Raw genomic sequence first — 14,964 nt, forward strand, 5'->3', positions numbered from 1 at the left:
CCCACTTCCCTTCTTTAAGGTTAAAAAAAAAATAAAAATCTTCTATTTGCCTGAAGAGCGTTCGTTGTCTTTACCTGATTTCCAAACGTATCTTTCTGGTTGCTATGGAAGCTAAAAATCAAAACTCCACTTAGGGCACACAGAATGTTTTTCCCCCAGCAATCACAAAAAGAACTGTACTTATGGGAGCTCCCTTATCTATCTTCACAAATAATAAACTGCGTATGATCTTCTGAATTGACCTAAACAAGTGGAAAACTCCCAGTCCTAATCCATATTCAACTTTTTCTCCTCCACACAAAGTATAACACCATAGAACTTAAAGGAAAACCTTTCAGCCTCGAGTGCAAAATTAATAAAAATGAGTGTTACAATATACAAAGAGCATTACGATTTTATAGTTTTTTATAAGGCACTTAAATGCTGCACAAATCAAAAGTAAATGTAAAAGTAAGAACGGCTGAGCTAAAGTGCCTTTTGCTGTAAATGTGTAAAAGCATAAATGGAAGACCCATTAACTAAGTCTTATGCCAGTAACTATAAATAACATTCAAAATGCTGAAGAGGCCTTTTTCCCCCTTCTATAAGACTCTCTAAAATGCTCAGGACTTATTTAAGTCCTTGCACAAAGGGCTGACCTGACTATTCCTATCCCAATAATAGCGAATAAGCTCCGCTGGGAAGAATCTTGTGGACAAATCGCATTTCTGCAGAAATTAAAAAAAGTGATAAAGAGTCTTCACCTTATTTCATATAATGGGAAAAGGGAAGAAAATAACTAAAAATTCAGCACCATTTTCCTCCTCATTAACTTTTTAATTTTGAAAAAGTAATTAGTAGTGTGGTATTATTATTGTTCTCCATTATATTCCCACTGACGGAAGCATTTTCATGTTGTTTCAACTGAAAGTTCAACCTTCACTTGCAGAACAAAGCAAACACAGGCAAGGTAGCTCAGTCATAATCTTAAGTTGATCTGAACTGCCTCAGAACCATATTCTTAAATTCATCAGCTTCTATACAGCTCCTAAGAGTTGCTAAAGTTTTCCCACTTTGACTTCTTCCTGGACTGATACCTTCACACATGCTGCGTGGATGACTCTTCCTTGCTTATTATACGGTAAGATCTAACATAATTGAAGGTAGAATTTTCTGAGCAAGAGCTGGCTGAATACCCAGGTGAGAATATTTACAGATCAATGATATCTAGTTCAATGACTGAGGTTTGACAGGCAACTTGTGAAAAGATTGCCTGTAAAGCTGCCTGTAGTAATTCTTGGGGCACTCTCCATACATACAAGTTATCCAAACCAAACAGTTAAAGTGGATGTTCTGCATCAGGTTCAAAAGTGGTCACTGGGAAAAAAAAAAATCTGAGATGCAGTCTACAGAAAAGCAGCTTTCACTCCAGTGGGCTACCTCGAGTAGTGAGTACTTTTCCTCCAGGGCATGAGACTTAAGGGCCTAAGAAGCAACTGGTAAGTCTTCCCCTTGTAGAAGATAAAATAAAACGATAATAAACAGTATACACTCCTTCTGCCCACTGCAAACACTAAAGCAATTTTTTTCATTCCAACCAGGCAAGTATCCAGATAATAAGGTACAAAGTTACAAGAAACAAATAATAAAAAGATAACTTGCGTACAAATATACTGAGAAGTGAAAAAATAAAATAAGTAAAAAAATAAAAGTTGTTTCTGTATGTGAGAGATGGTAACACATCTGTTCACAGACCTTAAGTTGCTCATCCACAACCCTTGTGACTTCTCCAGCCATGGATTCCAGTGTCTCTTGAATTGGATTGGAGAGTGAACCATTCACTCCTGCCCAAGATGCTCCACCGAGGTGATACAGATTTGGTAAGAGCTGTAAGACAGAAAGAATATCTTCGGAAAGTAGGCTTGTCACTACCTGTCTTCAAATCTGGAAAAATAGGAGGAAATCTCTCTGCTAAGTCAAAGTCTTTATAATTATTTTATCACTTTAAATACTACCTACAGCTGACCATCTGAAGAAAATACTTTTTTGTGACACATTGGTATTTTAGTTCCCCAAAAAGAGAAAAGCCGCAAGCACACACTGAGCTGCTCTCAGTATTACCAGCACGCTGGGAAAGGCTTACTGTTTTGGAGTTCTTAGCATCCCGCATAAGCCGTTCTGCAGATTTGACATCTTCCTGTACAGCATCCACACCACAGTTTCTTAAAGAGTTGAGATGATCTTGCACTTTTACACATATTCTGTCAATCATCTACTTGAACAAAATAAACCGAAAAGATAAAGCATCAGAATGTTGGTCAAACACAAACTGAATTCAGTCCAGGTAGCAAATCAATAGCAGCATGATGAGATTTGTAGTGACAATATAACAATCTGGAAATGCACGATCACAGCTTGGAAGTATACCAATGCTGTTGAAGGAAACCATTATATTTCATAAAGACACACCTAAACATTGGAAAAATAAGACTTTACCATTAAAAAAACCCAAATGCTTTGGAATATTTCCCCCACAGTTAGCCTCCAGGATAACTGCAAAGAACAAACAAGTTGCCCACTTCAAGTGTTTTTCCATTTTTTAGAGCAAATTTAATGCTGAAAACACTTAGCTACGAAGGTCCCTGAATCGTTAAGAAGTTCAGGCAGTAAAAGAAAGCTCTGTCACTATCCATTCAAACACCAACAGAGATTTCTCCTGTCTAAGCAAAATGCGATCGCACAGGCTTCTGGGGTATTCTTTCAAAATGTAAATATTCCTAGTTGCAAGGGAAACTTCTGCTTTATAGTTCCATCAGACCTCTCACAGGGGGATAAATTGAACTTAATCTGTATCTGCAATGCAATTCATTCAACATGCTGCGAATACAGGGCAGGTGGTACATCTGTATCCTTGCAAACCAATAAGAATGCCTGACATATAGTCAGTTTTGATTAAGTTATACGGGGCAGGGAGATATAATAGTTAAAAGTCTTTATCAGCCCACATAGGGTTCATTAGAACTGGCTATTTGACATTTTGAAGCAACATCTGAGTGCACGTGTCATCATCACATAAAGTCGAGTTCTAGCATCTTATATCATTAGCAACGAGAACTGAAATAATTTCACAGCATGCTCCTTTCCTGCTCCACATGACTCTTCCTCTTCAAAGGGTTTTGGGTGTTTTTTGTTGTATAAGTACAAAAAGCTAATTAATTATTAGACAGTGGAAAGTCTCATTGGGACATCTGGACTGAAAAAAAATACACTCTGGGAACAGTAATGCAATTCCACCATACTAACTAGAGAATCTTTTCTAGCTCTCTTTTAAACCTGTTTTTTTAAAATCCATCCTTATTGGACACGATTTAGTATAGAAATGAACAATTTTACTCTACTTTGAAAATAACAATGAATTACATTTACTGAAACCTGATGTGCGTGTGGTTGTTGGAGAAAAGCACAACCAAAACCACCAAGCTATAAAAAGATCTAAACTTAATTCATACGTATTAGCTTTGGGAAAAAAAAAGTGGCATTGGAATGGATAAATTACTAAAATAAAATAAAGTGATGCTGCTTTTGCAGTTTTTAGTGCCAGTACATCTTCAGGTACCATTTTCTCTGTCGCGAGGTTAGAGTATAATTTCAGGTTCCAGTAATAAAATACTGTCCCATTAAATTTAATAACACAGGTAGAAAAAGGCCACTTAGAATTGAGTTTCACCAAAAAAAATAATGCAGAGAACAGACAGGAATTTCATTGACTCAGGTGAAGAGCAAATCAGATATTTCTATCCTGTTTGCTGGAGTCTCCCATTTGCATTGGAACGCTACTCGTGCAAACAAACAGGGAAGCAAATTTAAAACAAAGGCCATAACAAGTTTTATTCTGCTTACACCACCTTGCTTCAGTGGTGTATTTGAGCTGAAAACAGCCCTGAGGGCTACTGACAAGAAATGCATCAGAGCAGAAAATGCTTGTAGTCCACCCAAGAGAAAGGAAAAAAAAAACAAAACAAAAAAACAGAACAACACATGGCATTTTGGAAACCTGGTAGAGGTTGACAAAACAGAAAAGTTTCCCAGCTTCAAGCAATATTTTGGGCTGTGTTAGACAGAAAGCCTTTTCAGCTGACCAGACTATAAAGAGGATGGAAGACTTCTACTTTCCTTTGCTCCTTCCCTCTAAGCAAACCTTCTCATGAAACCCACGGTTCTGAAGGTGTAAGGTAGATGATGACTTACTCTCTAAGGCTATTGCTCTGGTGGTATATAAGGGCATGTTTACACGGTTGCTCAGTGCTAGGCAAAGAGACTGGAACTGACTCAAGAGCCCAGAATTGGTACAGCCTCATGATGATGCTAGCCACACTGATGAGAGCCTGCTGAAAAGTCAGACTCCTGAGCACGAAACTGTCCTGGTTCCAACAGTAGTTCACTCAGAAATAGCTCAGGTCTTTCTCTACATAGTACTACTATACATAGGACCTCCCTTCTCACAAAAGCTTTTTTTCCATCCAAAAATATCTTCATTGATAATTATTGTTTCTTGTGAAACGAAGTACCCCGCAAGGCACATCTTGCTTTAAACTATTTGGAGAGAATTCGAGAGAATTCTGTCCCCAGGCAGATTTTAGACACCAAGAAGTATCAGTAAGGAACAAGTTCTCACCTGCTGAGTGGTACTAGTGACAATGCCTTGCTGCAGCCGGTACGCTTGCTCCTGCAGGTATTTTCTGGTCTCGTGATTACGAAGCAAGTAGTTTTCTATCTAAAAAACAAAGCCAGATTAGGAAACTGATTCAACTCTTCCCATTGTAATTTGCTTTTCAATTTTGCTGTTGTATCAGAAATGGGGACTGACAGGAAAAACTGCCCAAGAATTTGTTTGTTATCTGCAAACCTTATTCTGTGTGTCTCAACACTTAATAATCACATTGGCAAATACTCATTCACTCATGGACTAGTGAAACATCATTAAACACTGTGCTTTTGCCAGTGTTTTCTGAATTAGGCTTCTGTTTTGAGCAATTTAGTAAATTACACTGACAAAGGAGTAGATCCAGGTTTGAGAAATATTTGAAGGGACTCTATCCATAAAGTGCTGTTGTAGAGACCATGATGACACAAGATAGATGATTCATTTCTTTTAGATGCATTTGGCCCGCTGTGAAGACTCAGATTCAAATAGCAAGATGGTCTGGAGAGAAGATAAAATACATAAAAGTGCCTAACTGATAGAGGATACTCAGTTCAAAAACTACTTAAGGCTAAGCAGGACGTAAGTGCTCTTCAAAGACAAGTGATTCCTACCCACAGTTGCTGGTCACAGCGCACCACAACTGTCACCAGCAGAAAACACCTACCATCAGCCAGCTTAATGGAACATAGGGTAATCCCCTAACCTGGCTCTATCAAACTTAGACAAGTCAAAAAACCCTACTAGTAAACTGTTTAAGGTTCATCAAAGCTGATGGATCTGGTGTGAAAGGAAGAGAGGGGAAAAGGACAGGTAGGGCAGCCGGCAGGTTGAGGCAGAGACTATAGGGACTAATAGATCACCTCAAAACCTGCATCAGCAGCAAGAACGGGAGCAGTCTGACCACGCTCCACAGCAACGCAGGGTTTATCCAGTTTGCCCACGCTGTAAGTAAAGCGTGCTGCAAAGACAGCAGAGCTCAGGAGGCTGGCTACTACGTCCATCTGGTGCTGGACCAGGGCCAGGAGCACTCTCGCTGTACTCAAGCTGCGGTGTGCTGAAGCTTATGGACCCTCCTGAGACGTCAGTCAGTCAGTTCAGGTGTCCCTACACCGGGCATGAGAGCTTTGTCTGCGCGGGCAGGCGCTCCTGCCTGCGGGATGAGCTGCATTCGCAGCACTGCTCCCGAGACTGTTACCTTTTTTTGGAGAGAACTTCCTCATGTTGTGTAAAGAAAGCCTGAACCACGCATATTAAAACAAACTCAGGGCCAAACAGGCTTAGCAAGTTTGAAATGAATAAAAGAAAATGCTGTTTGTACATAATGCCTAATTAACACGCAGACTTTAAATCCCTATGGCCAGAAGCTTCATGATATTTTTTTCAGAGATGCATTTACCATTCTAGATATGAACCCATCTACAATTATATTAAACAAAATATAAGAAATATGTCTATCTCCCATGATTCAGATTTTTTAAAGCAGAATTAAGGTCATTTTCATGCATCAAAGAAAAAGGCGCTAACTACCAGCACTTTTCCCTGTGAGAATCACTTTACTAAAAATTTCTTTACTAATAAGGATCACAGACACTTGCTTTTTAATCAGTTATCTGTAAGAACTATTTATAAGGCTTTTACAACCTTACCCTGGCTGAAGGAAAAACTGCTCATTAAAGAGATGTGAACTGTATGCTTTCTGATTGAGCGGGAGGCTCATTTGGAGCTTGCAAGATTTACTACATTAAAACTCGGCTGGGAATTTCATAACTCATGCAAGTGGAACAGCTACAGATACCCGTTAACACCTCTTCATCCAAAAGAACACGTTGCCGCAGCTGTTTATTTAGGGCAACACAGTGTGTGAATTTTATACGTACAATATAAAACACAGGCAGTAAATGTTTTTATCCTCCCCCCAAATTAAAGAGCATCCTTTGTCTTGTACAGCACTGACTGCACTTTTTATGACAAAATAAAAAACGCGTACCAATAATTCTACGCATATGGAAATACGCACAAGCACATATGTAACAAACGTGCCATTTTTAACTCTCGCTTTCATAGTTATACATACAGCAACGCAAGGTCTAGCTTGCACTTATTTAGTTATGACTTCTTGGTACTACACCGTTGCATTCCTTCACCCTTCCCTCCAACCATTCTTTGGAATAAAAAGCCTTTCGTGCTCTTGCAGCACTTGATTACCACATATATGTCCTCAAACAATGAATCTAGCCTAGAATTCTTACTCAACCAAGCATGAAATCACAGCCACTTAAAATTATTACTTTATTTTTGGTGATTTTATTTCTATACATTCATGGTGTATGCAGTACCTTTTGCAGCGCCTCTTCCGTTTTCTCAGGGTTTGTTTTGAGTGCTTGGGAAGCATCATTCATTGGTATAGGCATGAATCTCAAAGTATAATTCCTAAAGAAAAATAAAAGATTTTTTAATAGTAAAAGTTAACCTAATTACTGTATCTTTTTATGAAGAATAAACTAGAAGGGAGAAATAAGATGCATCTAGCTTGTCTGTGGAATGTACTAGGAACGTATTTTTCACATTTGTAAATGGACTAACTGGAGGCACGCATGCTCCTTTTTGCTGCTAATCCTTCTTTGCCACTAGATAGAGGTGGAGATTTTGAAAAGCAAAAAAATGCAGTTAAGTGGCCAGTACCCAGTGGCTGTCAATTAAAGGCCTAGCTGTCTTCTGCACCTTTGGGCACAAGGTTGGATTACTTTTTCCTATATCAAAACAGAACAGGGAGTGTCAGCGCCTGCTGGTAATTCTATCAGATCTAAGTCTAAATGGAAATATTCAGTAACAGATTGATAGTGACTAAGAGACTGAGTTTTGAAAATTTACTATTTAATAAATTCTTGTGTCTACAACAATTTGAAGACACTTGCTGAATTTTTAATAAAAGCTGACAAAACAAGCGTAGCATCTCCATATTGCTTTATGCAAACAATTGCTCCCTGCATTGTACTTATTTGTTTGCAAAATATTTCCGTGTATTTGTCCACCTGCTGTGATATGAGAATAAAGAGAGGGTTTTTGGTCTTGAGTCAAAATTGTATCTAAACTCTTGAGAACATAAATTGGCTAGCATGACACAGTTAAACCTAAAATGCTACCTGCAGTGGTATGTCCACACACCTTCAGATTTGCATAAATGAAAACAAAAAGAGCAAGTTCTTAAAACCTGGAATGGAAATTATTCTTCCTATTTTCAATTAGCCTTAATTTTCTGCAAACATCTCTTCCTCCTCTTTCAGCTGTCTGCAAACATCCCACTGACCGTCTGTTCCTGTTCCATCCAGAGCTACATAAATATGGTTGGAACCCTCTATTTTTGAGCCCTTTAAAGTTGACAATTTCAATTGAGTCAACTCCATTGACCTGAATGGACCCATCCCTCACTAAACGCACAAACTCCAACAGCAGACACCTTACCTACTGTGAACCTCCAAGGTTCTTTCACCTCCTCTCCCACCAGTTGCTTAGCCACATGAAACATCACTCTCTGAAGGACAGAGGTCTTTTGAACTGCCAAACACACTCATTCCTCATTGATACTAACCAACGCTTTTACCTTAAATGATAATGTAAGACTTCTGTATTTCTTCCCCAACGTAAATGTGGTGATGTATAGCTGTCAGTGGCAGGCAATTAGTTACTTGCATGGAGTCAGCAAGGTCCCTGTCCTTCCACAGTGTCCAACTGCCAGAAAATTAACTTTTCTTTCTAGTTGTCTTGTCCTTCAAAAGAACTGCACAAACTATATAGACCCGGTTATGCGTCCTCATGTAATACTCAACAGCAAATAACTGGCTGTCCACCAGCATGAGGGAAATTTTTAAATGTCAAAGATACCAGGTTCAAAGACATAATAATTACAGAACTTGCTGATTGCCTGACTGCTACCTTGCAGGTGGGGTATTTATTTAGTTAAAAAGAAACAAAGGTAGATTTCCAAGGATCTCTGCAGCTGTTTGACATTTAATACATCCCATTCATTGAAATCTATAATTGCCAACTCTCATGCTAGTAATTATATGCTAAATTCAATTTAGCCAAAGGCTTAGTGCACCTTCTCTCACACACACAGAGGAAGGAGGGGGAAATGAAAGGCAAGGAGATTTCATGGACGCACAGTCACAGAGGCAGAACTTTAGAAGACCACTACCCTAAGGACGGCTCCATACTTGGTTTCCTTCCAGACAGACAGCATTGTACTGGAATGCTACTTTATTTTCATCTAAGAATTAACCAGCTCTTATGGGCAAAAAATCAAGAATTTAAAGCTTGCTTTTCCACTTTGATCATGAGAGCAATATTTATCTTCACACTTCATTTTTCTCTGTTTCTTTTGAAGTCTAAAATATTCCTCTATTCTTCTTTTTACTAACAGTCCGCTTGTCCTTTGTAAGACAGTACATTTCTCTACCAACTCAATAATCCAGTAATTTCATAAAACATTAATACTCTCAGCAAAATACCTATATTTAAAGGATGTTAAATTTCAGACAGGTGCTGAGAGACTGGCAAGCGTGTCTCAAAAACCTCTTGTCTCTCCTTCTACAAACAGCATGTGTGACAACAGTATGGACCTACATTTCATCACGTTATTTACCTTGTAGTAACTTCTGCTCCATTCACAACATACACTCTCTGCTGCAAACCAATGATTTTACTGGCTGTTTTTTTAAAAACAGGAATACGATCATCTGTTTTGCAGGCTTGGACATGCAAATTTCAAATCACTGCTAAGAGACGAATTTGTAGCCCTCTAACAAATCCCGGCATTTCCCATCAGATTTTAGAACTTGAGCTATTTCTTCAGTCAGTCCATACAGAAAAAATATCTTTTAGAAATTAATATGGGGCAATACTGTACAGTTCCATGACAGCGTGGGCTCTGGGTGACAAAGCACACAAGGATACGCTTATGTTCATATTAAAGTTACAGAGATACAATTCCTTGTTTAATAGCCAGGCTGAACAGGATGCCCACTGCTCTCAAGTGCTCTCCTGAACTGACGCCTGTACCAGACTCTACAGAAGATCCGCTCAGTATCTCACATCAGCTGGCTGGGACACCCCTGGGGCAACTCCTCCAGCAGCCATGCTTCTGGAATTCCCTTGCAGGAGCAACATTTTCACACAACTATAAACAGATGAAGAAAAGCTGGGAGGAGGGGAAAAGAACAATCTTCACATTATTTCAGCCTGTTTTAAAGTCTGTTACAATCCCTCCCAATTCTCCTCAGCCTCCTCATCTTACTATGAAAGCCTAGCTGTCTTCTTTTTTGTCGTTTAGTATATGGCTATTTTTCTTAAGAACAAAATGAAAACAACACACGCAACACTCATACCCCCCAGCATCTTCAGTATATTTTATTCCATTTTGAACAACAATTCTTTCCTACGGAATATTGACAGCTTCATGTATTTTTACGAAACATATGGTGGAGGATGTTCTCAATATGTCTTCAAGATGCATTGTTTGAAGGCTAATTGTTTTCAGCCAGTATTGACAGTCCCTCTCCTGCAAGTTTAAACCTTTGTTGCTTGTGGCTTATTTTGTGATATTACCAATGGCCTTAAAAATTTTAAAATGTCAGAGGAGACATAAAATGACTTCAGCTTCCGAGCTAAATAAACGAGATGTCACCTCAACAAAGGGCAATGTCACACAATTATCTGTAGCGTTTCTTTTTTTTCCACTTAAGGTGATTTGCTTTTGCCTTAGAATTTCCCCCCTCCTTTCTATTTACTTATCCAAGCACTTCATACAGAAAAGTAAAGTTGATGCTAACAAGAAAACAAGCATATTTTCCTCTCTACAGGACTTTCCCGTAAATGTACATGCTATTGCTCTCTAAAAGAGAAATGTCTGCAAGTTGACAAATAACCTTTGCAAATTATTATTCACTGCTATCAGTGGAATCACTCCAAGATGATTTGCTTAATTATACATCATTTATATAATTTCCCCCATCAGTGCAACTGAATTCATTTTGAATCCAAGTATATAAACTACAACAGTTTCATAAAACAAGTAACTTTAAAAACTCCAGCCTCATGACCCCTCCAAGGTTTAAGATGCTCCCCTAAGTAGTTATACAGTTTTGCAAGACATCTTGTCTAGGAACTAGCAATTGTATGTTACCTTCACCTTCTAAAAAGAGACTTTGTTCCTGTCTGAGGGATTTAATGACGTGAAACAACTGCAACTGCTTCTTAATTTAAATCTGTAATTCTTCCCTCTTAAGAAAAGTAATAATAACATATAAAGAAATGTGATGGAGAGAGATGAGAGTCATTTAGCATCTATCACTGGTAAGGGCTGCAACTGTGAGTAAGCTCAGGGAAGCAAAATGACCCAGACCATAGCGATTACAATAAACTGCAGTTCCTGAGATCATCACTATTGGTTTCAACTTGCTGGGGGAAAGAAAAAAAAAGTCAGACTACAAAGGCATGCTTCAGTAATTTTCTGTTATTATACACAGCTTCATTCACTGACTAGAATAGAATTTCTGCATGCTATCAACACGAGAGAATGAAGAAAAGGGAAAATATTCTCAAAATCAGAATTTTAATGCTAACAGCGGAACTCAATGGCCTTAATGCTGATAGCAGAGTATGGATGAAAGAGCCACAGAGCCTTTGCTCATCCTTTTGACGGATGGGAACTCATACATTTTCCTTTAGATTAAACACCCTGATGCTTAAAATTGAGAGCACTCAGCATCTTCAGTTCATATTGACTGCGGTGAGAACTGCAGCTGCTCTGATCGTGCAGGATCTAAGTCCTTGGCCTATTCATCAGTCCTCCAGTTGCTTGAGAACTTACTTTTCCAGTGCCACAGCTATGTCCTGGAAGCCCTGCGCAGTGATGTTATTCTTGTCCCATATTACAGTTCTGAGAGATGGGAGGGAGAGGAAAGAAAAAAAAAAAGTTAAACAAGAACCACCAAATAAATCTATATTGAAACTGCGTATTGAAATAACACAGCGCTGTATATTCAAAATTGTATAGGGGAAGGCAACATTTTAAAAACTGTCTTTAGTTATGTGCTAAAGTTAGGGACAAAGATACTACAAAATTCAGTTTCCCTTTCTTTAATGGGGACTCTGTACTATATTTTCCATCATTAACATAAAACCATAACTTTTATAAAATACAGTTTATAGAAAGAATTGGAGATAAAATTCCAGCTTTTTCCAGGAACAGCATCAAAAATAAAGTTCAAATGTCTGCTTTGCAAGCCCACACTGAAAAACAAGAAAATTGTAGTACGTGAACAATCTCTGTTCTACATAGGCTATATGGCTACAGTAATAGAAAAAGGTATTTAAAAAATTGGTAGTCAAAATTTGCAGGCTATTGTATATTCAATCCTATACTAGCTCATTACACAGAGCCTATGATTCCACATGCAGCATACGTGGCTGCCAGTATAAGTCATTAGGTTAGGTGCATAAATTGCAGCTCTTTTGAATACACAATAGTGATAAGAGTGATCAAGCCTTCCCCCTCCTCCCCCAATTTAGACCACTCAAGCAGACTGCTTGGCAATTTGCGAACACGTGCTCAAAGATCTCATTAGTAGTCAGAAGAGACAGTCAAGCGGATAAATCTTGCTTGTGCAAGAGCACTAGTTATAGCTCTTCTTAAAAAAAAGGCACAAAACCAAACAAAGATTTCTGCTGCTAAAGAAAAAAAAAAAAAAAAAAAGAGATAGATGGAAGGGTTTCACAGTTTTTGACACCATTCTGCTGTTGCAGAATTATCCCTTTGTTTTTTAGATGGAAAGATGGAGGTAAGGAAGAGAGGAAGAGAGATTCTCCATCCACTCTGCAAAGATCCCCAGATATGCTTAAGGTCAAATCTTGGATATTTTTGTCATTGGAAAGCGTGTTTATATTTCTACCTGGATGTTATTTTATAACATTTTAAGCGGAGCCAGTTACCATTGCATTATTCAGTTTGTAATCACACCACAGACTGTGATGACATTATGTCAACTGTGACATTCAGTGTATTGTGGAACATTTCAGTCTGCCAGCCCGAAAGCCATCAAGGCTTTATTTCTTCAGGTACTGTGGCCATTTCAGGTTAATACATCCCATAAACCAAAGCCACCTCTCCAGTGTTTTCCTGACATTTTCAATATTTAGTTTGGGCATAGCAACGCAAAGACCAGGATCCCTCCTTCTGAACAAAATAGCCAGGACTGTTCTGGGGAATTTCTTATCCCCCAGGGAACAAATGCTTGGAGACCAAACACAAAGTGGTCTCTTCACATAGACAATACACCGAGGAAGGTTCATGTGGACAGTCTGACAAGAGGAGGAGTGTAGATTAGCTTTCCTGATGATGGTGACATATTTAGAGGTCCCCATCCAGATTCATGCTGATTGAAGGTTTTACTGTTTGCTAATCACATGCTGGATAGAAAAAAAAGTGATACTCTCAAGTCATCAGTGCCAGACGTGCTAAAAAGCAGAAAAGCTGTTGGGCGGATGAAGTTACAGAGAAGAGATGCCAAGGTTCATCAGCACTGTAGGCAGGGGAGAGGGGAAGGAGGGAAGGTCCATGCTGCTACCCATCTGAGTTCCACACACTCTTAGTTCTCCTACAAACTGATTACTCCAGAAGACAAAGAATAATTTACTTCAGTTTCCAACTGGGAAGGCCTTCAGTAGAAAAAAGAGAGCAAAACAGAAGAGAGTGGCTAAGCACTGGAACAGGGTTCACAGAGACCCTGTGGAATCCCTGTACTCGGAGATCTTCAAAACCTGCCTGGACAAGGCCCTGAGAAACTTTGGATAGCTTTAAAGTTGGCCCTGCTTTGAGAAGGACATTGGATTAGATGACATCCAGAGCTCTATAACAAAGTGGTTTTGGTTGGTTTTTTTTTTTTTCTATGATTCTAGGAAATTTAGAGCTCTCTTATTCCAACAAGAGGCCTTTCTGTTCAAATTTAGAAAATTTAATTTTCTCCAGTTTGTTATGGAAATGTTTTTGCAGAGACAATTTGCTTCTCTTGTTTGTTTTTTTATATATTTTTTTAAAGAAAAAAGGATGAGAATCTTTCCAAATAAAGCGGCTGTACCTCAAAGGGTTCTGAAAAGAAACAGCTTGAGAATAAGCCAATAGCTTCAGGATTATTAAGCCATTCTATCTTTTACTGCAAATACGTTTCCCTTACCTGAGTTTGGTGTTTATCTGCAGGGCTTTTGCCAGCATCTTTGCTCCCATATCTCCCATGGCATTTCCACTAATATCCACCTTTGTAAGAGAAGTATTGCTGCCCAAGGCATTAATAATGATCGTAACCTCAGTCTTCAGCTTGGAATCTGCGAGGGACAACGACTGCAGAGGCTGTGGAGCACAGAACGGGCACTGATAACAGCAACTGACAATGCACTCATTCCTCAAACATCAACCAAAAGAAAAAAGTTCTCCAAACTCTTGGAGACAGCAGTAAGCATCATCAAAGGGTTATTTCTGTGTTTGCTGCAGATCACACGACAAATTGGGAGCCAACGACTTACAGCACAGGTGTCACACACACGCACACACAGAGATAAAGTTGCAACACCCTGAATAAAACCACTTTTAAGTGACAGTGCCTCCAGTTTCCTGTGTTCTATTAAGTACAGAACACAGCGGGAATCTGAAAAGAGGCAAAATAGCAACAACCAACTTTGCAAGACAAACTCTAGTATTCAGTGGGTCTTGCTTAACCAGCATGCTTCCCTGTCAGTGAGAAATAAAAATATCTAGTACTCCCCTCCTCTCCCTCAGACTGAGAGCTTTATCCAAGGGCAAATTAGGATCTGAGACATTGTTAAAACAAAAGCAATTCTTTTAAACTGTTTTATTATTGTTACTTCAAAGTTAGGCGTGATGCTGTGTATCTGTCCTTTCAACTAAGGGCATGGACATTTGGGAGGAAAGAGACAGAAAACTGAAGCAGGTCTGAAATGAAAAACAGTAAGAAGGATATCTGTTAAAATGAGTAAGCCAATGGATATTATTCACACTGGTGTTCTGACACCTGTGATTGCTATACTATGTTAAGCTGCAACTACTTTATAGGGCTCCTGCAAGTCTCACTCTAAACCTTAAGGAAAATCCTTTTAAAAATGCCTGCATTCCCTCCAACTCTCCATGTCAGGAGCAAGAACTACAGTCTATCCATCACCATGCCTTGCAGACGTATTTCAGCTGCTAAAATTGTCATTTGCCTTTCCTG

The 14,964-nt window shown here is 38.9% G+C and overlaps 1 protein-coding gene across 4 annotated transcripts in view; it reads right to left on the minus strand.

Annotated features, from left to right (window-relative positions):
• CARMIL1 (capping protein regulator and myosin 1 linker 1) overlaps positions 1 to 14,964 on the minus strand; it is a 199,467-nt gene that overhangs the window by 53,208 nt on the left and 131,295 nt on the right. For all 4 annotated transcript variants that reach the window (XM_063326384.1, XM_063326385.1, XM_063326386.1 and 1 more), the window contains exons 21-26: positions 13,915 to 14,087; positions 11,553 to 11,621; positions 7,021 to 7,114; positions 4,655 to 4,753; positions 2,123 to 2,251; positions 1,735 to 1,866 (exon numbers count right to left, since the gene is read on the minus strand). In XM_063326384.1, the coding sequence (XP_063182454.1) occupies positions 1,735 to 1,866; positions 2,123 to 2,251; positions 4,655 to 4,753; positions 7,021 to 7,114; positions 11,553 to 11,621; positions 13,915 to 14,087 (696 nt within the window). The remainder of the gene's footprint in view (positions 1 to 1,734; positions 1,867 to 2,122; positions 2,252 to 4,654; positions 4,754 to 7,020; positions 7,115 to 11,552; positions 11,622 to 13,914; positions 14,088 to 14,964) is intronic.

The sequence above is a fragment of the Chroicocephalus ridibundus genome, chromosome 2 (assembly GCF_963924245.1).
Source record: "Chroicocephalus ridibundus chromosome 2, bChrRid1.1, whole genome shotgun sequence".
Lineage (NCBI taxonomy): Eukaryota > Metazoa > Chordata > Aves > Charadriiformes > Laridae > Chroicocephalus > Chroicocephalus ridibundus.